The 25,149-nt window shown below is 47.7% G+C and overlaps 1 protein-coding gene across 2 annotated transcripts in view; it reads left to right on the plus strand.

The window, feature by feature from the left end:
* The first annotated feature begins 4,998 nt into the window (after positions 1-4,998).
* The window catches only part of usp3 (ubiquitin specific peptidase 3), a 41,350-nt gene continuing 21,199 nt past the window's right edge, over positions 4,999-25,149 (plus strand). Inside the window, exons 1-5 of one of the 2 annotated variants that reach the window (XM_045705998.1) lie at positions 4,999-5,607; positions 10,645-10,705; positions 10,907-11,044; positions 13,003-13,086; positions 25,069-25,149. The exon at positions 25,069-25,149 is cut by the window's right edge and continues 1 nt beyond it. In XM_045705998.1, coding sequence (XP_045561954.1) covers positions 5,517-5,607; positions 10,645-10,705; positions 10,907-11,044; positions 13,003-13,086; positions 25,069-25,149 — 455 coding nt within the window. In that variant the 5' untranslated portion in view covers positions 4,999-5,516. Of the gene's footprint in view, positions 5,608-10,644; positions 10,706-10,906; positions 11,045-12,128; positions 12,278-13,002; positions 13,087-25,068 lie in introns of those variants that run through there. The other variant, XM_045705999.1, reaches the window with a different exon arrangement.

Consider the following 25,149-nt stretch of genomic DNA (forward strand, 5'->3'; position numbering starts at 1 on the left):
CCCCTACTTAAGTATGATCTCCAATTAAAGACAACGAGGACCAGCTGCCTCTAATTGGAGATCATCCCCAAACAAAACCCCAACATAGAAATACAAAACTAGAACCTAAACATAGAAATAGAAAACATAGAGAGAGAGGGAAAAAAAACCTGTCACGCCCTGACCTACTCTACTATAGAAAATAACAGCTTTCTAAGGTCAGGACGTGACACATAGTATGGATACAGTTAGTATGCCAAAAGTTCCCAGATGTTGTACTACAATCACCGAAATACGAAGTATACAAACAGTGGACACGATTTCCGTGCTTTTAGGGTCCATAATGCAATTCCTCAGGAAATGGGCATTGCTTCACAACGTTTTCATATTTGAAGAAAATGGCGGAAAATATGCAGCTGACACAAATTCATTGCTTTAACTAATTATGACAAATGTTAAGAAAATGTTGAGCAATGTAATAAAGTAATTACTTTTTTAATAAGTTGCACGTTATGTTGGCATTACAATTTGTTAGTTACGTAATTCTTACGAACCGCAGTACGTACCGGTATGTTAGCTAGCTAGCTAACGTTAGTTGGCTACTAATACATCGAACTTGCCAGTATATTAACTATCTGCTCTCAATAAACTACCCAACGTTTATTGACTTGATTATTCACGTCTTTCTTAGCTTAGCTAAATGGTGTAGTTGTTGTGCATTCTCAATGGGCATTGTTAATTTAGGTGCGTTTGTAAATTTGCTCTGGCTATCTAATCCCATTTCAGAGCACTCTCTTCAGAGAGTGCCAGAACACAGAATAACTGTTCAATGTAGGAAAGCTCAATACCCGTTGAATATGGTCGGTGTCCGCAAATGTCGAAAACAAAGCGTAATTAAATTGTTGCCAGCAGTACAGTTAGTCGCTAACACTCTGGATAACATGACAACAGCCTAACCAGCTGCGCTAGGGGAGAGTAAAATGGTCAGAGTGGGATGTTCTCTCATTTGTGTCTCGAAGTAGCTAGCAAGCTAGCCAACATTAGCCAGTTAGCTTTGGTGCTTGACTGAGGTCAGAATGCTCGGATCAACCCTACTCCCTCGGCCAGAGAGCCAGTTGAATTTACGAACAGACAATCTGACAACGCTATGAATTTACGAACACTCGGAGCGAATTCATGAACACACCCGAAATCGTAAAATGTCTAGCGAGTAATTTGGGGCGTGCTCATTATGAGACTAACTTTCCTTATGATTTTGTTTGCAGAGCAAAGAGGCTGGCAGTTTATCGCGAGTTCACCCTATGGGCACAAGGGAAAATTGGACGAGGTGTACAGTGTGTCGTCTCTTCCATAAAGCGCGCATACCCAGAAGCAACTTGCATTTACATAGGCTTTGATTAAAACCAGTTAATTTAGTAAATCTAGCCTGCTGTAATTTTTTTCAAGACATAGGCCTAATGCCTGCACCTTATGTAACAATAGTAATAGTTAGCTTGTCTACTATAACAACAGGTTCAAGTGTAACCACATAAAGTTGCTTTGAAGATAAAAACTACTTTCAACGCTCAGTAATCCCGTGTCCCTGTCGCCAGAGTAGTGACTTCAACTAGCTTTGGCTGCCATCTAGTGGAAAGAAATGGTAACTACACTGGACTGCTAGTTGGTAGAGTCAAAGGAGACTTTAATAATAAATGCCATTTAGGCAGACACCTTTATCCAGAGCCACCTGGCTACATGGTAGTGGAAACAGATCATAGAAACAGGATTACAAAAATACAGTCAATTACAGGGTTATTTTTAAGGTGTTTTCACAAGTTCCAATAACAAACAAAAAGAGGATTCACATGAAAGGTTTGTGATTGCAAGTCTTTGCCTCATGCACCAGATCAATAGACAAACAACAGTAGCATACCTTAAAGGGGCAATCAGCAGTTGCTACATCCGTTATTGCTGTTATAAATTAATGAAATGTAACCATTGATTCTTGAAGAATCGATTTTATAAATGCCTCATGAGCTTAGTTCAACGATCACACGCCATGAAAACACAAAATATAAGCTTGTTTTACTCCAATGTTTGTGAACAAAGTAAATGTAAACAAACACTGTATATCCTCAAAACATGATTAAAACTATAATGTTGATATCATGGATGGTCAGTCCTTGCATCTATAGCTCTATGAATTTGAGAGTGGTTACATTTCTCCACCCCCAAAGTGAATACTTTGTAGAGCCACTTTTTTCAGCAATTACAGCTTTAACTGTTCTGCCTGCGGCTATGGAACCCTGACCTGTTCACCGGACGTGCTACCTGTCCCAGACCTGCTGTTTTCAACTCTCTAGAGACAGCAGGAGCGGAAGAGATACTCTCAATGATCGGCTATGAAAAAGCCAACTGACATTTACTCCTGAGGTGTTGACCTGTTGCACCCTCGACAACTACTGTGATTATTATTATTTGACCATGCTGGTCATTTATGAACATTTGAACATCTTGGCCATGTTCTGTTATAATCTCCACCCGGCACAGCCAGAAGAGGACTGGCCACCCCTCATAGCCTGGTTCCTCTCTAGGTTTCTTCCTAGGTTTTGGCCTTTCTAGGGAGTTTTTCCTAGCCACCGTGCTTTTACACCTGCATTGCTTGCTGTTTGGGGTTTTAGGCTGGGTTTCTGTACAGCACTTTGAGATATCAGCTGATGTAAGAAGGGCTATATAAATACATTTGATTTGATTTGATTTGAAGTATCTTGGGGTATGTCTCTATAAGCTTGGCACATCTAGCCACTGGGATTTTTGCCCATTCTTTAAGGCAAAACTGCTCCAGCTCCTTCAAGTTGGATGGGTTTTGCTGGTGTACATCAATCTTTAAGTCATACCACAGATTATGAATTGGATTGAGGTCTGGGCTTTGACTAGGCCATTCAAAGACATTTAAATGTTTCCCCTTAAACCACTCGAGTGTTGCTTTAGCAGTATGCTTAGGGTCATTGTCCTGCTGGAAGGTGAACCTCCGTCCCAGTCTCAAATCTCTCGAAGACTGAAAACAGGTTTCCTTCAAGAATTCCCTGTATTTAGCACCATCCATCATTCCTTCAATCCTGACCAGTTTCCCAGTCCCTGCCGATGAAAAACATCCCCACAGCATGATGTTGCCACCACCATGCATCACTGTGGGGATGATGTTCTCAGGGTGATGAGAGGTGTTGGGTTTGCGCCAGACATAACGTTTTCCTTGATGGCCAAAAAGCTCAATTTTAGTCTCATCTAACCAGAGTACCCTCTCTCATATGTTTGGGGAGTTTCCCACATGCCTATTGGCAAACACCAAATGTGTTTGCTTATTTATTTATAAAAAAAATTCTGATCTCTTTTTTTCTGATCTCTCTCCATCAGCTCCATCTGTGGTGTAGTTCTGATCTCTCTCTCTCCATCAGCTCCATCTGTGGTGTAGTTCTGGTCTCTCTCTCCATCAGCTCCATCTGTGGTGTAGTTCTGATCTCTCTCTCTCCATCAGCTCCATCTGTGGTGTAGTTCTGGTCTCTCTCTCCATCAGCTCCATCTGTGGTGTAGTTCTGGTCTCTCTCTCCATCAGCTCCATCTGTGGTGTAGTTCTGGTCTCTCTCTCCATCAGCTCCATCTGTGGTGTAGTTCTGGTCTCTCTCTCCATCAGCTCCATCTGTGGTGTAGTTCTGATCTCTCTCTCCATCAGCTCCATCTGTGGTGTAGTTCTGGTCTCTCTCTCTCCATCAGCTCCATCTGTGGTGTAGTTCTGATCTCTCTCTCCATCAGCTCCATCTGTGGTGTAGTTCTGGTCTCTCTCTCCATCAGCTCCATCTGTGGTGTAGTTCTGGTCTCTCTCTCCATCAGCTCCATCTGTGGTGTAGTTCTGATCTCTCTCTCTCCATCAGCTCCATCTGTGGTGTAGTTCTGGTCTCTCTCTCCATCAGCTCCATCTGTGGTGTAGTTCTGATCTCTCTCTCTCCATCAGCTCCATCTGTGGTGTAGTTCTGGTCTCTCTCTCTCCATCAGCTCCATCTGTGGTGTAGTTCTGATCTCTCTCTCTCCATCAGCTCCATCTGTGGTGTAGTTCTGATCTCTCTCTCTCCATCAGCTCCATCTGTGGTGTAGTTCTGGTCTCTCTCTCCATCAGCTCCATCTGTGGTGTAGTTCTGGTCTCTCTCTCTCCATCAGCTCCATCTGTGGTGTAGTTCTGATCTCTCTCTCTCCATCAGCTCCATCTGTGGCCTATAGGGGCAGGACTTGGTTGAATCCTGACGGGCCCTGAGCTCTTTACTGATGGTCCCAGTGGTTCTCTTCTCCACCGCAGCACAGCAACACTCTGCCACCCAGGGGTCAGTTTGGCATGCTGTACTAACCGTTCTTTCCTGTTGGTAGAGAACAATTAAGGCATCTATTAGGCTATAGTATATTGGCCATATACCACACCTCCTCGGGCCTTATTGCTAAAGTATATTTCCTTCTTTATCAAATAAATCAAGCACAAATATAATATTTCTTTCAAACCACTTAGGGAAGAACAAAGACCTGTTTTTAACCTCAATATCTTTGTTGTTCCACAGAAGTGCCTTGTGTGGGGAGAAGTTGTGGACATAACATAGTTTCCAGGCTAAAAGGGCTTGTTCATGAAATTTGGACAGTTTGATGTGTAATTTTGCTAGAGAATAGTTGCACTTCCACACAAATGTAAGACCACCCAATTTTAGAAAATTGACAAGGAAAATTTAAAAAATATATATATATTTAAATGACAAGGAATGAAGTACCATAAAGATTCAGAGTTAAACATCTTTTATCCAAGTTTACTTTAAAAGGTATTGTTGATATCAATGAAATATAGTACTTCACAAGTTTCTGTTGTTTATTTTTCCATATAAAGTCTAGGAAAGTTTTGTTGATATCCTTGCTGGTTTCAGGATAGAGCAGGGTAGACAAACCGTGACAGAACCCTCTGCTTAAAACCCTTCCAATAATAGGGAGGTCCACACTGGAGCCAGTGAGAGGAAGTGAGATGTTGATGGACATTGTGGTTAACCAATAACAACCCGAGTTGGTTTAGTCTCATCACGTCATTTCCTCCCAATTCTCTTAAATGTTTTTGGAGCCAGCGGTTCAAGTCGTTTATACTTTTTTGTTGTTGTTGTTGGACGTGTTAGGTTTTTTTTTATATTTTGAACGTGGCTCGCATCGAAATGGTCTCAAATTAAGATCAATTAATACAACTATCTATAATATGGTCTGTTAGCTAGCTAATTAAGCAACTTTTTTTTTTTAAATCACGACACAACAGCTAATAAGCTAGCTTTCGCTCAAAGCTAGCTACGTTAGCTAGCTAGCGGTGCAACAACACTGCTAAAACTTGGAGACGTTAGCTAGCTAGTGCAACAACACTGCTAAAACGGACACGCTAGCTAGCGCAACAACACTGCTAAAACTTGGAGACGTTAGCTAGCTAGCTAGCTAGCGCAACAACACTGCTAAAACTTGGAGACGTTAGCTAGCTAGCCACTGTAGTTTTGATGGAGTGCCCTCATTTGAATTCCAATGTTTGCATTACCATAGATACCTCAAGTTTCCCCCACGGTCCCCCGTCCTCCTGGTGTTGCAGCGGTGAGTTAGTATACATTAAATTCTGATAGCTAACATTACAAACACATTTAGTTAGCTAACTAGCCACCTGATAGCTACTACTTGTCTTGACTAGACTTTGTTTTTCTACAGTTTCCCTGGTTGTTTCTTGATTTGCGAAGTTATTTGCCCCGCAAACCTTGTTTTTTTTAATTTTATTTTACACATTTTGCACCAACGCTATGTGACACACTTTCATTGATTTAAGTATATTCAGATATTTCTATAATGAAACCAACTTGATGGTGACTCATCTATTTTCATGGTGTGTGTGAATGTGCTACCCCATTCATTGTCGATAGTATCTTCTGACCGAAGCTAGTTTTAACATTAAACACTCATAGTTTAACGATAGTATCACACAGAGAATAATGACACAGATATTTTCATCGGATGTATAAAATATATGGTAGTGAGAGGAAGATGAAACTAGATGGGAGTTTGGCTGACGTTTTGCACATTTTTATCATCGCTGAAACGTTTGATCTCAATACAGTTTTCTCTTTTCCCAAAAACTAAAATATATTATGAACAGAGTGGACTTAAGTTTTGTAGACTTTACCATTTACAAACGTTTAAAAACAAAATCGTGTTGTTTAGGAGTGGAAAGGGCGAATTGAGTTATTGCACACTTCAGCGGAGGCGTTCCCTAACGGAAATATGCAGATTTATTCTACAACTCGCCAATAGGATCTCGCTATCTTGTGCTTAGCTCTGCCCACTTCCTTGTTTGTTTTTCCCCCGCTATGACTCGTTTGCTCCCATTGGAAACGACATGCCGTGCTTTATCTTGGTTTAGTTCCGTCTTGGATTCTATCTTCTGACTGGTAGAGTTGTGTTGTTAACAGCCCCGGACACTAGTTTTAAACATTAACACGCATCGCTTGTTCTAATCTGACAATGTTTAAATTACTACACATATTGTTAGGGTTGGTGTTCCCACATGGACATATCTCATGTTTTTTTTTAAAAAAAATGTATTGCAACAATAACAATATTACACATCAATACAAGGGTATTTCTGTGAATACAATGAAATAATAATTCAGGACATCATTAATGTAACAATGCAATGAGACATTAACAGACATTCAGAAACGTGACTTGTTATAATTTTTCCAACTTCTTAAGTTTCACAAGTTTGAGGGTTTTATAAAATTGTAACAGTTCAAATGAGAAAAACCCCCCCTACAAAATAAGGATATTTTCCCACCCCATTTACATTTGTGAATATAATGTTAAAAATAGTTATGATCGGAATTACAAGGATAAGCATAATGCCGTTTATCATCATCATCAAAGGTAAACAGGTTATTCTGGAGATTTTATACACAACCATTCATGAATTTCAATCCATAGTTTACTAGAATAGTGGAATGAAAAAAATAAATTCTGTAGATTCTGAATCAGAGGAAAAGAGAAAAAAAAAAAGGAATTTTGTCAAAATTGAATCTTTTGTGCAAGAAATAATTTACAGGGTCAAAAATATAAAAAAATGAGTTTCTTAAACTTTTGGGATAACTGGACAAGTAAGGTAAAAGGTAGTCGCTTTTGACCATAGCATGGGCTGGTCACTTCCATAACAATATATTGAATTATAATCACCAAAAATTACTTAACTACCAATCGTATCCACTTAATGTTGCATTTTTTATTTTATTTTTTATTCAAAAAGATTAAAGTCATTAATTTGTAATCTTGGAAAAGAGAGAAGAACCTCATAACAAATAAGTACGTAAAGGAAGTGGAATTGCTTTGCAAACCTTCAATATATTCTCTCTGAGTAATATTAACCTGCCATTAACCAATGAACACATCAAACGGTAAAAACTCCCCAGTGTTGTCTACCAAATCACATACAGGATTAATACCCTTGTCAAACCAAAGGCCTTTGAAAATTGATTTCCTATTAATTTTAATAATAATTTTATTCCAAATCAATATTTTGTGGGGGGGGGGAAATTGTGCTTGAATATCATTTTCCAGAAAAATAACATTTGCTGGTAAAACTTAGACAATTAGACTACTTTGTTGCTAGTAAACATTTGCACTGAAGGAAATATAAACGCAACATGCTGCAATTTCAAAGATAGTTCATACAAGGAAGTCAGTCAGTTGAAAAAAAATATATCTATTTTTTTTTAATTTTTTTTACCTTTAACTAGGCAAATCTGTTAACAAATTCTAATGTACAATGACGGCCTACCAGGGAACAGTGGGTTAACTGCCTTGTTCAGGGGCAGAACGACAGATTTATACCTTGTCAGCTCAGGGATTCAATCTAGCAACCTTTAGGTTACTGGCCCAACGCTCTAACCACTAGGCTGCCCTGCTGGTTACTGGTCCAACGCTCTAACCACTAGGCTACCTGCTGGTTACTGGTCCAACGCTCTAACCACTAGGCTACCTGCTGGTTACTGGTCCAACACTCTAACCACTGGGCTACCTGCCGCCTAGTCATTAGGCCCTAATCTATGGATTTCACAACTGGAAATACAGATGCCTTAAAAAAAAAAAATAAGTTAGGGGTGTGGATCAGAAAACCAGTTAGTATCTGGTGTGACCACCATTTAGCCTCTTGCAGCATGACACATCTCCTTCACATAGAGTTGATCAGGCTGTTGATTGTGGCCTGTGGAATGTTGTCCCCACCTCCTCATTGCTGGTTCGAACTGGAACACGCTGTCATCCTGTATGTCGATTCAGAACATCCCAAACATTTTCAATGAGTGACATGTCTGGTGATTACGCAGGCCGTAGAAGAACTGGGTCATTTTCAGGCTCTAGAAATTGTGTACAGATCTTTGAGACATGGGGCCGTGCATTATCACGCTGAAACATGAGGTTATGGTGGCGGCGGATGAATTGCACAACAATGGGCCTCAGGATCTCTAATCAGCTGTCCGAGTGTCTGTTCTCAGACGATCCCCCAGGTGAAGAAGCCGGATGTGGAGGTCCTGGGCGATTGTGATGCCGGTTTGACCTACTGCCAAATTCTCTAAAACAATGGAGGCAGCTTATGTTACAGCAATGAACATTACTTTCTCTAACCACAGCTCTGGTGGACATTCCTGCAGGCTGCATGTCACTTCCACGCTCCTTCAAAACTTGAGACATCTGTGTCATTGTTGTGACACAACTTCACGTTTTAGAGAGGCCTTTTATTGTCCCCAGCACAAGGTGCACCTGCGTAATGATAATGCCTATTTAATCTGCTTCTTGATATGCCACACCTGTCAGGTGGATGGAATATCTTGGCAAAAGATAAAATGCTCACTAACAGGGATGTAAACACATTTGTGTAAAAAATTAGAAATGTGTAGAGAACATTTTGACCCGCGTGTGTTTTTATTTACCCCCCCCCCCCAAGTATTTTGTTAGAATTCTTTGGAACTTTTTCTCTACGATTTCGTGATATCCAATTGTCCCATCGCTGCAACTCCCGTTCGGACTCGGGAGAGGCGACAGTCGAGAGCCCTGCGTCCTCCGAAACACGACCCCAACCAAGCCGCACTGCTTCTTGACGCACTGATCTCTTAACCCGGAAGCCGGCCGCACCGCGTCGGAGTACAGTTAGCGACCGACGTCAGTGTGCATGCGCCCGGCCCGCCACAAGAAGTTGCTAGAGTGCGATGGGACAAGGACATTCCCGCCCTTCCCTAACCTGGACGATGCCGGGTCAATTGTGCGCCGCCTCATGGGTCTCCGGGTTGTGGCCGTGCTGCTACACAGCCTGGGATCGACCCCGGTTCTGTAGTGATGCAAGTGATTTTTAATCTGGTTCGACTCCGCCCACTAGGTGAAAAGTCTGTCTGTGCCCTTGAGTAAGGCACTTCACCCAAATCGCTCCTGTTAGTCTCTCTGGAGAAGAGACACCTGAAACCCCACCTCTTTAAGGAATACCTGGGATAGGGATTAAAGTAATCCTTCTAACCCCTCCTCTCATTGTTGTCGGTGATCAGGCCTACCACTGTTGTCATCAGTAAACTTAATGATGGTGTTGGAGTCGTGCTTGGCCACGCAGTCGTGGGTGAACAAAGAGTACAGGAGGGGACTAAGTACACACCCCTGAGGGGCTCCAGTGTTGAGGATCAGCGTGGCAGACGTGTTGTTACCTATCCTTTCCACCTGGAGGCGGCCCGTCAGGAAGTCCAGGATCCAGTTGCAGAGGGAGGTGTTTAGTCCCAGGGTCCTTAGCTTAGTGATGAGCTTTGAGGGCATTATGGTGTTGAACGCTGAGCTGTAGTCAATGAACAGCATTCTCACGTAGGTGTTACTTTTGTCCAGGTGGGAAAGGGCAGTGTGGAGTGCGATTGAGATTGGTCATCTGTGGATCTGTTGGGGCGGTATGCGAATTGGAGTGGGTCTAGGGTTTGTGGGATAATGGTGTTGATGTGAGCCATGACCAGCCTTTCAAAGCACTATGGTTACCGACGTGAGTACTACGGGGCGGTAATAATTTAGGCAGGTTACCTTAGTGTTCTTGGGCCCAGGGACTATGGTGGTCTGCTTGAAACATGTTGGTATTACAGACTCAGACAGGGAGAGGTTGAAAATGTCAGTGAAGACAGTTGGTCCGCACATGCTTTGAGTACACGTCCTGGTAATCCATCTGGCCCAGCGGCTTTGTGAATATCGACCTGTTTAAAGGTTTTGCTCACATCGGCTACCGAGAGCGTTATCACACATTCATCCAGAACAGCTAGTGCTCTCATGCATGCTTCAGTGTTGTTTGCCTCGACACGAGCATAAAAGGTATTTAGCTCGTCTGGTAGGCTCGCGTCACTGGGCAGCCCGTCTTATTAATTGATATGACGTGAACCTCCACTAATCTACTTTAATAGGGCATCGTGGGGATTTAGAAGCCAGTGTACGAAATGCACACTGGGAAAATAAATGGGTGTACGACTGGTTCACACGGAGCCAAATGTAACCTCTGAAAACCTCACATACGGCGAAGAAAGTGTTTCGAATGTCCTAAAGTTACATTTGCGTCTAATGTCTCCTCTTCTTCTCTAGTTTGCAGGTCAAACAAAAGTCCCTGGGTATGTCTCACCTGTCTCAATGTGCATTGTGGGAGGTTAGTATTGACAGCTACATGCAGTAGATAGTTGGTAAATCTATTTTAACATGATTCCCATTCCAGCTTTTAGATGTGCATGGAGGTTCACGTGACTGTGTTGCGAAAGTGATATTGCCTTATTAACCTTTATTGACCTATGTACAACTGTAGTTGAGTGCATGTGTTGTGTTTAATGCAGGCAACCATTTTTCTCTCCAGGTATGTGAATGCTCATGCTAAGCAGCACTACGAGGACAGTCAGGTGACAGGAAGTGGTGGTCAGAAGAGATGTGAGGAGTCGGAGAAGAATGCTCAGCACCTGGTCTGTATGGACTGTAGCAGCTACAGTCTCTTCTGGTGAGTGGACCACCTGGTCTGTATGGACTGTAGCAGCTACAGTCTCTTCTGGTGAGTGGACCACCTGGTCTGTATGGACTGTAGCAGCTACAGTCTCTTCTGGTGAGTGGACCACCTGGTCTGTATGGACTGTAGCAGCTACAGTCTCTTCTGGTGAGTGGACCACCTGGTCTGTATGGACTGTAGCAGCTACAGTCTCTTCTGGTGAGTGGACCACCTGGTCTGTATGGACTGTAGCAGCTACAGTCTCTTCTGGTGAGTGGACCACCTGGTCTGTATGGACTGTAGCAGCTACAGTCTCTTCTGGTGAGTGGACCACCTGGTCTGTATGGACTGTAGCAGCTACAGTCTCTTCTGGTGAGTGGACCACCTGGTCTGTATGGACTGTAGCAGCTACAGTCTCTTCTGGTGAGTGGACCACCTGGTCTGTATGGACTGTAGCAGCTACAGTCTCTTCTGGTGAGTGGACCACCTGGTCTGTATGGACTGTAGCAGCTACAGTCTCTTCTGGTGAGTGGACCACCTGGTCTGTATGGACTGTAGCAGCTACAGTCTCTTCTGGTGAGTGGACCACCTGGTCTGTATGGACTGTAGCAGCTACAGTCTCTTCTGGTGAGTGGACCACCTGGTCTGTATGGACTGTAGCAGCTACAGTCTCTTCTGGTGAGTGGACCACCTGGTCTGTATGGACTGTAGCAGCTACAGTCTCTTCTGGTGAGTGGACCACCTGGTCTGTACGGACTGTAGCAGCTACAGTCTCTTCTGGTGAGTGGACCACCTGGTCTGTATGGACTGTAGCAGCTACAGTCTCTTCTGGTGAGTGGACCACCTGGTCTGTATGGACTGTAGCAGCTACAGTCTCTTCTGGTGAGTGGACCACCTGGTCTGTATGGACTGTAGCAGCTACAGTCTCTTCTGGTGAGTGGACCTCCTGGTCTGTATGGACTGGTGAGTGGACCACCTGGTCTGTATGGACTGTAGCAGCTACAGTCTCTTCTGGTGAGTGGACCTCCTGGTCTGTACGGACTGTAGCAGCTACAGTCTCTTCTGGTGAGTGGACCACCTGGTCTGTACGGACTGGTGAGTGGACCACCTGGTCTGTACAGACTGTAGCAGCTACAGTCTCTTCTGGTGAGTGGACCACCTGGTCTGTATGGACTGTAGCAGCTACAGTCTCTTCTGGTGAGTGGACCACCTGGTCTGTATGGACTGTAGCAGCTACAGTCTCTTCTGGTGAGTGGACCACCTGGTCTGTATGGACTGGTGAGTGGACCACCTGGTCTGTACGGACTGGTGAGTGGACCTCCTTGTCTCTCTGTGGTTACAGGTGTGGCGTTGATATCCCTCTGTCTCTCTCTCTGTCTCTCTCTCTCTGTCTCTCTCTCTCTGTCTCTCTCTCTCTGTCTCTCTGTCTCTGTCTCTCTGTCTCTCTCTCTCTGTCTCTCTCTCTCTGTCTCTCTCTCTCTGTCTCTCTCTCTCTGTCTCTCTCTCTCTGTCTCTCTCTCTCTGTCTCTCTCTCTCTGTCTCTCTCTCTCTGTCTCTCTCTCTCTGTCTCTCTCTCTCTGTCTCTCTCTCTCTGTCTCTCTCTCTCTGTCTCTCTCTCTCTGTCTCTCTCTCTCTGTCTCTCTCTCTCTGTCTCTCTCTCTGTCTCTCTCTCTCTGTCTCTCTCTCTCTGTCTCTCTCTCTCTGTCTCTCTCTCTCTGTCTCTCTCTCTCTGTCTCTCTCTCTGTCTCTCTCTCTCTGTCTCTCTGTCTCTCTCTCTCTGTCTCTCTCTCTCTGTCTCTCTCTCTCTGTCTCTCTCTCTCTGTCTCTCTCTCTCTGTCTCTGTCTCTGTCTCTCTGTCTCTGTCTCTGTCTCTGTCTCTCTCTCTCTCTCTGTCTCTGTCTCTGTCTGTCTGTCTCTCTCTCTCTGTCTCTGTCTCTCTCTCTCTCTCTGTCTCTCTCTCTCTCTGTCTGTAGTTACAGGTGTGATGACTTCGTAGTGAACGACACCAAGCCAGGACACGTGCAGAAGGTGAGAGACCATCTACGGATTCTGGAGAAGTGAGTATTCATGAGCAGGATTACTCTACAAGGTCCTGTGTGTCATTTGCCACCTGGGGGTGTTTTCACTAAGAACCAAATGGGGGCAAATTGAACAGAATGTCGAGGGACCTGACTGAATTTGTCCAAGCCAAACCCTAATTTGTATTGCGAAAATAGTTTCTGTTGCCAAACATTTTTTGCTATAGTGCTTAGCGACTAATGAATTTTAGGCCCCGTTTTAGTCGGCTGGTCGTTTGTTTGGTCGTTCGGTCGACCGAGATTTATTTTATCATGGTGTTCAAGGCTCCTGTCTGATTGGCTCCTGTCTGATTGGCTCCTGTCTGATTGGCTCCTGTCTGAGTGGACTGATCCATTGTGGAGGCACTAGGCACCTTTCAGCGAAATTCTCAGTTTTTTGAATCCCAAATGGGGAAACGATGTGATTCAGGCAGATCTGATCTCAGATCACATTAATGTATTTTCTTTTTTTAACCCACTTTTTCAATCTTGGCTCATCGCTGCAACTCCCCAATGGGCTCGGGAGAGGCGAAGCATTTGCGATAGTAAAAGTTTGATAAATGTATTTGTTGAAATTAAAAACCCGACGAATTACTGGCCTTTGTGTAATGATTTAACTCCCATCGCTTGTGGGACATTTTTTATTTTTGCATTCACGTATAAATAACTGCACGAGGACAGACAGTGGCTGAGAGGCTGACTCACACGTCACAGTTACAAATAGTATCTAGCTAGAAATTTTAAAAATATATATTTCTAAGAAGGAAAGTAGACAAGGAAAGTGTTCCAACGAGAGTGGACATCAAACTATTTCTTTAGTTTCCTTTCACCTTCAATGTGGACAACTCTTCCACTCACCTGCAACCTGAGCTTATCGATCTTCAGTCTGATTCAGTGATTTGTTCTGAATATTTCTCCAATGTTCGCTGACGAGGTTCTATGCATTTCTCGATGAACAAAAACTTTCTGAAGATTAGGAGTCGTGCTCAGAAGATGTTTGGGCCACCGCCTCTCGCCTCTCAGTAATGCTCACCTACCGCCTCTCGCCTCTCAGTAATGCTCACCTACCGCCTCTCGCCTCTCAGTAATGCTCACCTACCGCCTCTCGCCTCTCAGTAATCCTCTCTTACCGCCTCTCGCCTCTCAGTAATGCTCACCTACCGACTCTCGCCTCTCAGTAATGCTCACCTACCGCCTCTCGCCTCTCAGTAATGCTCACCTACCGCCTCTCGCCTCTCAGTAATGCTCACCTACCGCCTCTCGCCTCTCAGTAATGCTCACCTACCGCCTCTCGCCTCTCAGTAATGCTCACCTACCGCCTCTCGCCTCTCAGTAATGCTCACCTACCGACTCTCGCCTCTCAGTAATGCTCACCTACCGACTCTCGCCTCTCAGTAATGCTCACCTACCGCCTCTCGCCTCTCAGTAATGCTCACCTACCGCCTCTCGCCTCTCAGTAATGCTCACCTACCGCCTCTCGCCTCTCAGTAATGCTCACCTACCGCCTCTCGCCTCTCAGTAATGCTCACCTACCGCCTCTCGCCTCTCAGTAATGCTCACCTACCGCCTCTCGCCTCTCAGTAATGCTCACCTACCGCCTCTCGCCTCTCAGTAATGCTCACCTACCGCCTCTCGCCTCTCAGTAATGCTCACCTACCGCCTCTCGCCTCTCAGTAATGCTCACCTACCGCCTCTCGCCTCTCAGTAATGCTCACCTACCGCCTCTCGCCTCTCAGTAATGCTCACCTACCGCCTCTCGCCTCTCAGTAATGCTCACCTACCGCCTCTCGCCTCTCAGTAATGCTCACCTACCGCCTCTCGCCTCTCAGTAATGCTCACCTACCGCCTCTCGCCTCTCAGTAATGCTCACCTACCGCCTCTCGCCTCTCAGTAATGCGCTCTTACCGACTCTCGCCTCTCAGTAATCCTCTCCTACCGACTCTCGCCTCTCAGTAATCCTCTCTTACCGACTCTCGCCTCTCAGTAATGCTCACCTACCGCCTCTCGCCTCTCAGTAATGCTCACCTACCGCCTCTCGCCTCTCAGTAATGCTCACCTACCGCCTCTCGCCTCTCAGTAATGCTCACCTACCGCCTCTCGCCTCTCAGTAATGCTCACCTACCGCCTCTCGCCTCTCAGTAATGCTCACCTACCGCCTCTCGCCTCTCAGTAATGCTCACCTACCGCCTCTCGCCTCTCAGTAATGCTCACCTACCGCCTCTCGCCTCTCAGTAATGCTCTCCTACCGCCTCTCGCCTCTCAGTAATGCTCTCCTACCGCCTCTCGCCTCTCAGTAATGCTCTCCTACCGCCTCTCGCCTCTCAGTAATGCTCACCTACCGCCTCTCGCCTCTCAGTAATGCTCACCTACCGCCTCTCGCCTCTCAGTAATGCTCTCCTACCGCCTCTCGCCTCTCAGTAATGCTCTCCTACCGCCTCTCGCCTCTCAGTAATCCTCTCTTACCGCCTCTCGCCTCTCAGTAATCCTCTCTTACCGACTCTCGCCTCTCAGTAATGCTCTCCTACCGACTCTCGCCTCTCAGTAATGCTCTCCTACCGCCTCTCAGTAATCCTCTCTTACCGACTCTCGCCTCTCAGTAATGCTCTCCTACCCCCTCTCGCCTCTCAGTAATGCTCTCTTACCGCCTCTCGCTTCTCAGTAATGCTCTCTTACCGCCTCTCGCCTCTCAGTAATCCTCTCTTACCGCCTCTCGCCTCTCAGTAATCCTCTCCTACCGACTCTCGCCTCTCAGTAATCCTCTCCTACCGACTCTCGCCTCTCAGTAATCCTCTCTTACCGACTCTCGCCTCTCAGTAATGCTCTCCTACCGACTCTCGCCTCTCAGTAATCCTCTCTTACCGACTCTCGCCTCTCAGTAATCCTCTCCTACCGACTCTCGCCTCTCAGTAATCCTCTCTTACCGACTCTCGCCTCTCAGTAATCCTCTCCTACCGACTCTCGCCTCTCAGTAATCCTCTCCTACCGACTCTCGCCTCTCAGTAATCCTCTCCTACCGACTCTCGCCTCTCAGTAATCCTCTCTTACCGACTCTCGCCTCTCAGTAATCCTCTCCTACCGACTCTCGCCTCTCAGTAATCCTCTCCTACCGACTCTCGCCTCTCAGTAATCCTCTCTTACCGCCTCTCGCCTCTCAGTAATGCTCTCCTACCGCCTCTCGCCTCTCAGTAATGCTCTCTTACCGACTCTCGCCTCTCAGTAATGCTCTCTTACCGACTCTCGCCTCTCAGTAATGCTCTCTTACCGACTCTCGCCTCTCAGTAATGCTCTCTTACCGACTCTCGCCTCTCAGTAATGCTCTCTTACCGACTCTCGCCTCTCAGTAATGCTCTCTTACCGACTCTCGCCTCTCAGTAATGCTCTCTTACCGACTCTCGCCTCTCAGTAATGCTCTCTTACCGACTCTCGCCTCTCAGTAATGCTCTCTTACCGACTCTCGCCTCTCAGTAATGCTCTCCTACCGACTCTCGCCTCTCAGTAATGCTCTCCTACCGACTCTCGCCTCTCAGTAATGCTCTCCTACCGCCTCTCAGTAATGCTCACCTACCGCCTCTCGCCTCTCAGTAATGCTCACCTACCGCCTCTCGCCTCTCAGTAATGCTCACCTACCGCCTCTCGCCTCTCAGTAATGCTCACCTACCGCCTCTCGCCTCTCAGTAATGCTCACCTACCGCCTCTCGCCTCTCAGTAATGCTCACCTACCGCCTCTCGCCTCTCAGTAATGCTCACCTACCGCCTCTCGCCTCTCAGTAATGCTCACCTACCGCCTCTCGCCTCTCAGTAATGCTCTCCTACCGCCTCTCGCCTCTCAGTAATGCTCTCTTACCGACTCTCGCCTCTCAGTAATGCTCTCCTACCGCCTCTCGCCTCTCAGTAATGCTCTCTCACCGACTCTCGCCTCTCAGTAATGCTCTCCTACCGACTCTCGCCTCTCAGTAATGCTCTCTTACCGACTCTCGCCTCTCAGTAATGCTCTCTTACCGACTCTCGCCTCTCAGTAATGCTCTCTTACCGACTCTCGCCTCTCAGTAATGCTCTCTTACCGACTCTCGCCTCTCAGTAATGCTCTCTTACCGACTCTCGCCTCTCAGTAATCCTCTCTTACCGACTCTCGCCTCTCAGTAATCCTCTCTTACCGACTCTCGCCTCTCAGTAATCCTCTCTTACCGACTCTCGCCTCTCAGTAATCCTCTCTTACCGACTCTCGCCTCTCAGTAATCCTCTCTTACCGACTCTCGCCTCTCAGTAATCCTCTCTTACCGACTCTCGCCTCTCAGTAATCCTCTCTTACCGACTCTCGCCTCTCAGTAATCCTCTCTTACCGACTCTCGCCTCTCAGTAATCCTCTCTTACCGACTCTCGCCTCTCAGTAATCCTCTCTTACCGACTCTCGCCTCTCAGTAATCCTCTCTTACCGACTCTCGCCTCTCAGTAATCCTCTCTTACCGACTCTCGCCTCTCAGTAATCCTCTCTTACCGACTCTCGCCTCTCAGTAATCCTCTCTTACCGACTCTCGCCTCTCAGTAATCCTCTCTTACCGACTCTCGCCTCTCAGTAATCCTCTCTTACCGACTCTCGCCTCTCAGTAATCCTCTTACCGACTCTCGCCTCTCAGTAATCCTCTTACCGACTCTCGCCTCTCAGTAATCCTCTCTTACCGACTCTCGCCTCTCAGTAATCCTCTCTTACCGACTCTCGCCTCTCAGTAATCCTCTCTTACCGACTCTCGCCTCTCAGTAATCCTCTCTTACCGACTCTCGCCTCTCAGTAATCCTCTCTTACCGACTCTCGCCTCTCAGTAATCCTCTCTTACCGACTCTCGCCTCTCAGTAATCCTGCGCGTAGCTGGAAGCAACTCTTACTCTGTTACCGTGTGGAGCGATGGGGACTGTGCGGAGGGTCCCTGGTTCGAGCCCAGAGAGGGGCGAGGAGAGGGATGGAAGCAACTCTTACTCTGTTACCGTGTGGAGCGATGGGGACTGTGCGGAGGGTCCCTGGTTCGAGCCCAGAGAGGGGCGAGTAGAGGGATGGAAGCAACTCTTACTCTGTTACCGTGTGGAGCGATGGGGACTGTGCGGAGGGTCCCTGGTTCGAGCCCAGGTAGGGGCGAGGAGAGGGATGGAAGCAACTCTTACTCTGTTACCGTGTGGAGCGATGGGGACTGTGCGGAGGGTCCCTGGTTCGAGCCCAGAGAGGGGCGAGGAGAGGGATGGAAGCAACTCTTACTCTGTTACCGTGTGGAGCGATGGGGACTGTGCGGAGGGTCCCTGGTTCGAGCCCAGAGAGGGGCGAGGAGAGGGATGGAAGCAACTCTTACTCTGTTACCGTGTGGAGCGATGGGGACTGTGCGGAGGGTCCCTGGTTCGAGCCCAGAGAGGGGCGAGGAGACGGATGGAAGCAACTCTTACTCTGTTACCGTGTGGAGCGATGGGGACTGTGCGGAGGGTCCCTGGTTCGAGCCCAGGTAGGGGCGAGGAGAGGGATGGAAGCAACTCTTACTCTGTTACCGTGTGGAGCGATGGGGACTGTGCGGAGGGTCCCTGGTTCGAGCCCAGGTAGGGGCGAGGAGAGGGATGGAAGCAACTCTTACTCTGTTACCGTGTGGAGCGATGGGGACTGTGCGGAGGGTCCCTGGTTCGAGCCCAGAGAGGGGCGAGGAGAGGGATGGAAGCAACTCTTACTCTGTTACCGTGTGGAGCGATGGGGACTGTGCGGAGGGTCCCTGGTTCGAGCCCAGGTAGGGGCGAGGAGAGGGATGGAAGCAACTCTTACTCTGTTACCGTGTGGAGCGATGGGGACTGTGCGGAGGGTCCCTGGTTCGAGCCCAGGGAGGGGCGAGGAGAGGGATGGAAGCAACTCTTACTCTGTTACCGTGTGGAGCGATGGGGACTGTGCGGAGGGTCCCTGGTTCGAGCCCAGGTAGGGGCGAGGAGAGGGATGGAAGCAACTCTTACTCTGTTACCGTGTGGAGCGATGGGGACTGTGCGGAGGGTCCCTGGTTCGAGCCCAGGTAGGGGCGAGGAGAGGGATGGAAGCAACTCTTACTCTGTTACCGTGTGGAGCGATGGGGACTGTGCGGAGGGTCCCTGGTTCGAGCCCAGAGAGGGGCGAGGAGAGGGATGGAAGCAACTCTTACTCTGTTACCGTGTGGAGCGATGGGGACTGTGCGGAGGGTCCCTGGTTCGAGCCCAGAGAGGGGCGAGGAGAGGGATGGAAGCAACTCTTACTCTGTTACCGTGTGGAGCGATGGGGACTGTGCGGAGGGTCATATTCTTGGTGGTTTTAATTAGTTAAAACCTATAAATTAGCATTTTAAAGCTGATATATATATATTTTTTTATCCCCACTAGCAGGGATTTATCATGTTTCAGCGCAAAATAGAAGTGTCACCATTTTGAGCTCTCACCAGTTTGCATTCCTGCTCTGCGCTTTTCAATTGCCGCCTTTTCCTGGACCATGTTGCTCTGGGCGTAAATGGCAAAGTTAACCAGCATATTGGTGTTGAGAACAATGTGGCGGAGTTAGGAGACGAGAACATAAAACCTCCCGTAATTCTGCACCAAAAAACAATGACAATTTCTCTCAACCAATGGCATATGGGCTTTTTTAGGTGATCGTTGATGCCACCCTGTGATAAACAGTGGCCAGTTTTGCCAAAGGCAGGGACGCTAAATATTTAGCTTGTCCGTTTCCCAGTGCGCCTCTCCAGGCTGCCGGTGGAGAGACTCGGCGCTGTGATGCTCCAACAACGCTCCATAACATGGATTTAACATAAGTGATGTAGCAGATGGAGGAAACGGTAGAAAGAGGATGTGACCTTTTTCTGTAGCAAAACAGGCTGGAGATAGAATGGAGGACAATGTAATGAGACCATCATCCTGGTTTCTCAGATCAAATAGCCGTCCCTGAATGGAGCTCATTCAGATAAAACATTAGCTGTCATGTTAACAAAGCAACAAATCCTAAAAACAGGACCGGTCAAAGTAAAATGGCCTTGTACTCCTGTAATCTCCACCTGGCAAAGCCAGAAGAGGACTGGCCACCCCTAAGAGCCTGGTTCCTCTCTACCCAGTACAGCCAGCAGAGGACAGGTCACCCCTCAGAGCCTGGTTCCTCTGGTCTACCCAGTACAGCCAGTAGAGGACTGGTCACCCCTCATAGCCTGGTTCCTCTCTACCCAGTACAGCCAGTAGAGGACTGGTCACCCCTCATAGCCTGGTTCCTCTGGTCTACCCAGTACAGCCAGCAGAGGACAGGTCACCCCTCAGAGCCTGGTTCCTCTGGTCTACCCAGTACAGCCAGTAGAGGACTGGCCACCCCTCAGAGCCTGGTTCCTCTGGTCTACCCAGTACAGCCAGTAGAGGACTGGCCACCCCTCAGAGCCTGGTTCCTCTGGTCTACCCAGTACAGCCAGTAGAGGACTGGCCACCCCTCAGAGCCTGGTTCCTCTGTCTACCCAGTACAGCCAGTAGAGGACTGGTCACCCCTCATAGCCTGGTTCCTCGTCTACCCAGTACAGCCAGTAGAGGACTGGCCACCCCTCATAGCCTGGTTCCTCTCTACCCAGTACAGCCAGAAGAGGACTGGCCACCCCTCAGAGCCTGGTTCCTCTGGTCTACCCAGTACAGCCAGTAGAGGACTGGTCACCCCTCATAGCCTGGTTCCTCTGTCTACCCAGTACAGCCAGTAGAGGACTGGCCACCCCTCATAGCCGGTTCCTCGTCTACCCAGTACAGCCAGTAGAGGACTGGCCACCCCTCAGAGCCTGGTTCCTCTGGTCTACCCAGTACAGCCAGTAGAGGACTGGCCACCCCTCATAGCCTGGTTCCTCTCTACCCAGTACAGCCAGTAGAGGACTGGCCACCCCTCATAGCCTGGTTCCTCTGGTCTACCCAGTACAGCCAGTAGAGGACTGGTCACCCCTCATAGCCTGGTTCCTCTCTACCCAGTACAGCCAGAAGAGGACTGGCCACCCCTCATAGCCTGGTTCCTCTGGTCTACCCAGTACAGCCAGTAGAGGACTGGCCACCCCTCAGAGCCTGGTTCCTCTGGTCTACCCAGTACAGCCAGTAGAGGACTGGTCACCCCTCATAGCCTGGTTCCTCTGGTCTACCCAGTACAGCCAGTAGAGGACTGGCCACCCCTCAGAGCCTGGTTCCTCTTCTACCCAGTACAGCCAGTAGAGGACAGGTCACCCCTCAGAGCCTGGTTCCTCTGGTCTACCCAGTACAGCCAGTAGAGGACTGGTCACCCCTCAGAGCCTGGTTCCTCTGGTCTACCCAGTACAGCCAGTAGAGGACTGGCCACCCCTCAGAGCCTGGTTCCTCTCTACCCAGTACAGCCAGTAGAGGACTGGCCACCCCTCAGAGCCTGGTTCCTCTGGTCTACCCAGTACAGCCAGTAGAGGACTGGTCACCCCTCATAGCCTGGTTCCTCTGGTCTACCCAGTACAGCCAGTAGAGGACTGGTCACCCCTCATAGCCTGGTTCCTCTCTACCCAGTACAGCCAGTAGAGGACTGGCCACCCCTCATAGCCTGGTTCCTCTGGTCTACCCAGTACAGCCAGTAGAGGACTGGCCACCCCTCATAGCCTGGTTCCTCTGGTCTACCCAGTACAGCCAGTAGAGGACTGGCCACCCCTCATAGCCTGGTTCCTCGTCTACCCAGTACAGCCAGTAGAGGACTGGTCACCCCTCATAGCCTGGTTCCTCGTCTACCCAGTACAGCCAGTAGAGGACTGGCCACCCCTCAGAGCCTGGTTCCTCTGGTCTACCCAGTACAGCCAGAAGAGGACTGGCCACCCCTCATAGCCTGGTTCCTCTGGTCTACCCAGTACAGCCAGTAGAGGACTGGTCACCCCTCATAGCCTGGTTCCTCTCTACCCAGTACAGCCAGAAGAGGACTGGCCACCCCTCATAGCCTGGTTCCTCTCTACCCAGTACAGCCAGAAGAGGACTGGCCACCCCTCATAGCCTGGTTCCTCTGGTCTACCCAGTACAGCCAGAAGAGGACTGGCCACCCCTCATAGCCTGGTTCCTCGTCTACCCAGTACAGCCAGTAGAGGACTGGCCACCCCTCATAGCCTGGTTCCTCTCTACCCAGTACAGCCAGTAGAGGACTGGCCACCCCTCATAGCCTGGTTCCTCTGGTCTACCCAGTACAGCCAGTAGAGGACTGGCCACCCCTCATAGCCTGGTTCCTCTCTAGGTTTCTTCCTAGGTTCTGGCCTTTCTAGGGAGTTTTTCCTAGCCACCGTGCTTCTACATCTGCATTGCTTGCTGTTTGGGGTTTTAGGCTGGGTTTCTGTACAGCACTTTGAGATATCAGCTGATGTAAGAAGGGCTTTATAAATACATTTGATTGATTCATTGATGTTAACAAACAACCTATCATAAAAACAGGACAGGTCAAAGTAAAATGGACAATATGGAATGGACAATCACAACTGTTGTCCAGGACTTTACACCCCATTTGTCATGAACAGTGGATTCCAGTTTGCATCGGTGTATTTTGACAATAGTTATGCGTTTCCCGCTGTGTAAACACATTGCAGATAGGCTCGCGTTAACTCCTGATAAAGTTGAGTAGCTGAATATATTCAGAGCTTTAAACAGCCAAATTGATTAGTCACAGGAATCAGGACTTATAAAGGAATGCAACGGCCTTTTTTTTTACAAAACGGTGGGTCTACTACATGGATGGACATGGTTCATCCACCTCTGGCCTGCTGGCCCCCCTACCTCTGAGGAAGCACAGTTCCCGCTCAGCCCAGTCAAAACTGTTCGCTGCTCTGGCACCCGCAATGGTGGAACAAGCTCCCTCACGACGCCAGGACAGCGGAGTCAATCACCACCTTCCGGAGACACCTGAAACCCCACCTCTTTAAGGAATACCTGGGATAGGATAAAGTAATCCTTCTAACCCCCCCCCCTTAAAAGATTTAGATGCACTATTGTAAAGTGGTTGTTCCACTGGATATAAGGTGAACGCACCAATTTGTAAGTCGCTCTGGATAAGAGCGTCTGCTAAATGACGTAAATGTTATTTTGAGAGGACAGCTAATTTACACTGTTATACAAGCTGCACACTCACTACTTTACATTGTAGCAAAGTGTAATTTCTTCAGTGTTGTCACATGAAAAGATATACTCAATATATATACAAAAATATGAGGGGTGTACTCACTTTTGTGAGATACTGTAGATCAGGGCATTCATAAAATGTATATTTCAGGCAACACTGTAGGCGACTCCTCAATAAGCAAGCACCCGACACCTTTTGGATATATTTTTGGTGCAGTTCTGGACCGGCTGAAGGCTGGGGGGTATTTAGGAAGTACTGTTTACTCCCATCTGAAGGGTATTTAGGAAGTACTGTTTACTCCCATCTGAAGGGGGCATTTAGGAAGTACTGTTTACTCCCATCTGAAGGCTGGGGGTATTTAGGAAGTACTGTTTACTCCCATCTGAAGGCTGGGGGTATTTAGGAAGTACTGTTTACTCCCATCTGAAGGCTGGGGGGTATTTAGGAAGTACTGTTTACTCCCATCTGAAGGCTGGGGGTATTTAGGAAGTACTGTTTACTCCCATCTGAAGGCTGGGGGGCATTTAGGAAGTACTGTTTACTCCCATCTGAAGGGGTATTTAGGAAGTACTGTTTACTCCCATCTGAAGGGGGTATTTAGGAAGTACTGTTTACTCCCATCTGAAGGGTATTTAGGAAGTACTGTTTACTCCCATCTGAAGGGCATTTAGGAAGTACTGTTTACTCCCATCTGAAGGCTGGGGGTATTTAGGAAGTACTGTTTACTCCCATCTGAAGGCTGGGGGTATTTAGGAAGTACTGTTTACTCCCATCTGAAGGGTATTTAGGAAGTACTGTTTACTCCCATCTGAAGGCTGGGGGCATTTAGGAAGTACTGTTTACTCCCATCTGAAGGCTGGGGGTATTTAGGAAGTACTGTTTACTCCCATCTGAAGGCTGGGGGTATTTAGGAAGTACTGTTTACTCCCATCTGAAGGGTATTTAGGAAGTACTGTTTACTCCCATCTGAAGGGCATTTAGGAAGTACTGTTTACTCCCATCTGAAGGGCATTTAGGAAGTACTGTTTACTCCCATCTGAAGGCTGGGGGTATTTAGGAAGTACTGTTTACTCCCATCTGAAGGCTGGGGGGTATTTAGGAAGTACTGTTTACTCCCATCTGAAGGGCATTTAGGAAGTACTGTTTACTCCCATCTGAAGCTGCGGGGTATTTAGGAAGTACTGTTTACTCCCATCTGAAGGCTGGGGGTATTTAGGAAGTACTGTTTACTCCCATCTGAAGGCTGGGGGTATTTAGGAAGTACTGTTTACTCCCATCTGAAGGCTGGGGGTATTTAGGAAGTACTGTTTACTCCCATCTGAAGGCTGGGGGGTATTTAGGAAGTACTGTTTACTCCCATCTGAAGGGGTATTTAGGAAGTACTGTTTACTCCCATCTGAAGGCGGGGGCATTTAGGAAGTACTGTTTACTCCCATCTGAAGGCTGGGGGTATTTAGGAAGTACTGTTTACTCCCATCTGAAGGGGCATTTAGGAAGTACTGTTTACTCCCATCTGAAGGCTGGGGGCATTTAGGAAGTACTGTTTACTCCCATCTGAAGGCTGGGGGTATTTAGGAAGTACTGTTTACTCCCATCTGAAGGCTGGGGGCATTTAGGAAGTACTGTTTACTCCCATCTGAAGGCTGGGGGTATTTAGGAAGTACTGTTTACTCCCATCTGAAGGCTGGGGGCATTTAGGAAGGGGGGGGTTGTGGTATGTGGCCAATAAACCACGGCTGTATCCAGGCACTCCGCGTTGAGTCGTGGTTAAGAACAGCCCTTAGCCGTGGTATATTGACCATAACCCCTCGGGCCATTATTTCTTAATTATAACGCTGTGCTTTTGTTAGTTGAGACTGAATGTCGTTTATCACCTTCAGCTCTCCCCTGGCTGTTGACAGACGGACAAAGAGGAGACTTCTGGAAGGCAACTCTCCTACCAGTAAAATGTTGAAGGACAA

Source organism: Salmo salar, chromosome ssa23, assembly GCF_905237065.1.
Source record: "Salmo salar chromosome ssa23, Ssal_v3.1, whole genome shotgun sequence".
NCBI classification, from domain to species: domain Eukaryota; kingdom Metazoa; phylum Chordata; class Actinopteri; order Salmoniformes; family Salmonidae; genus Salmo; species Salmo salar.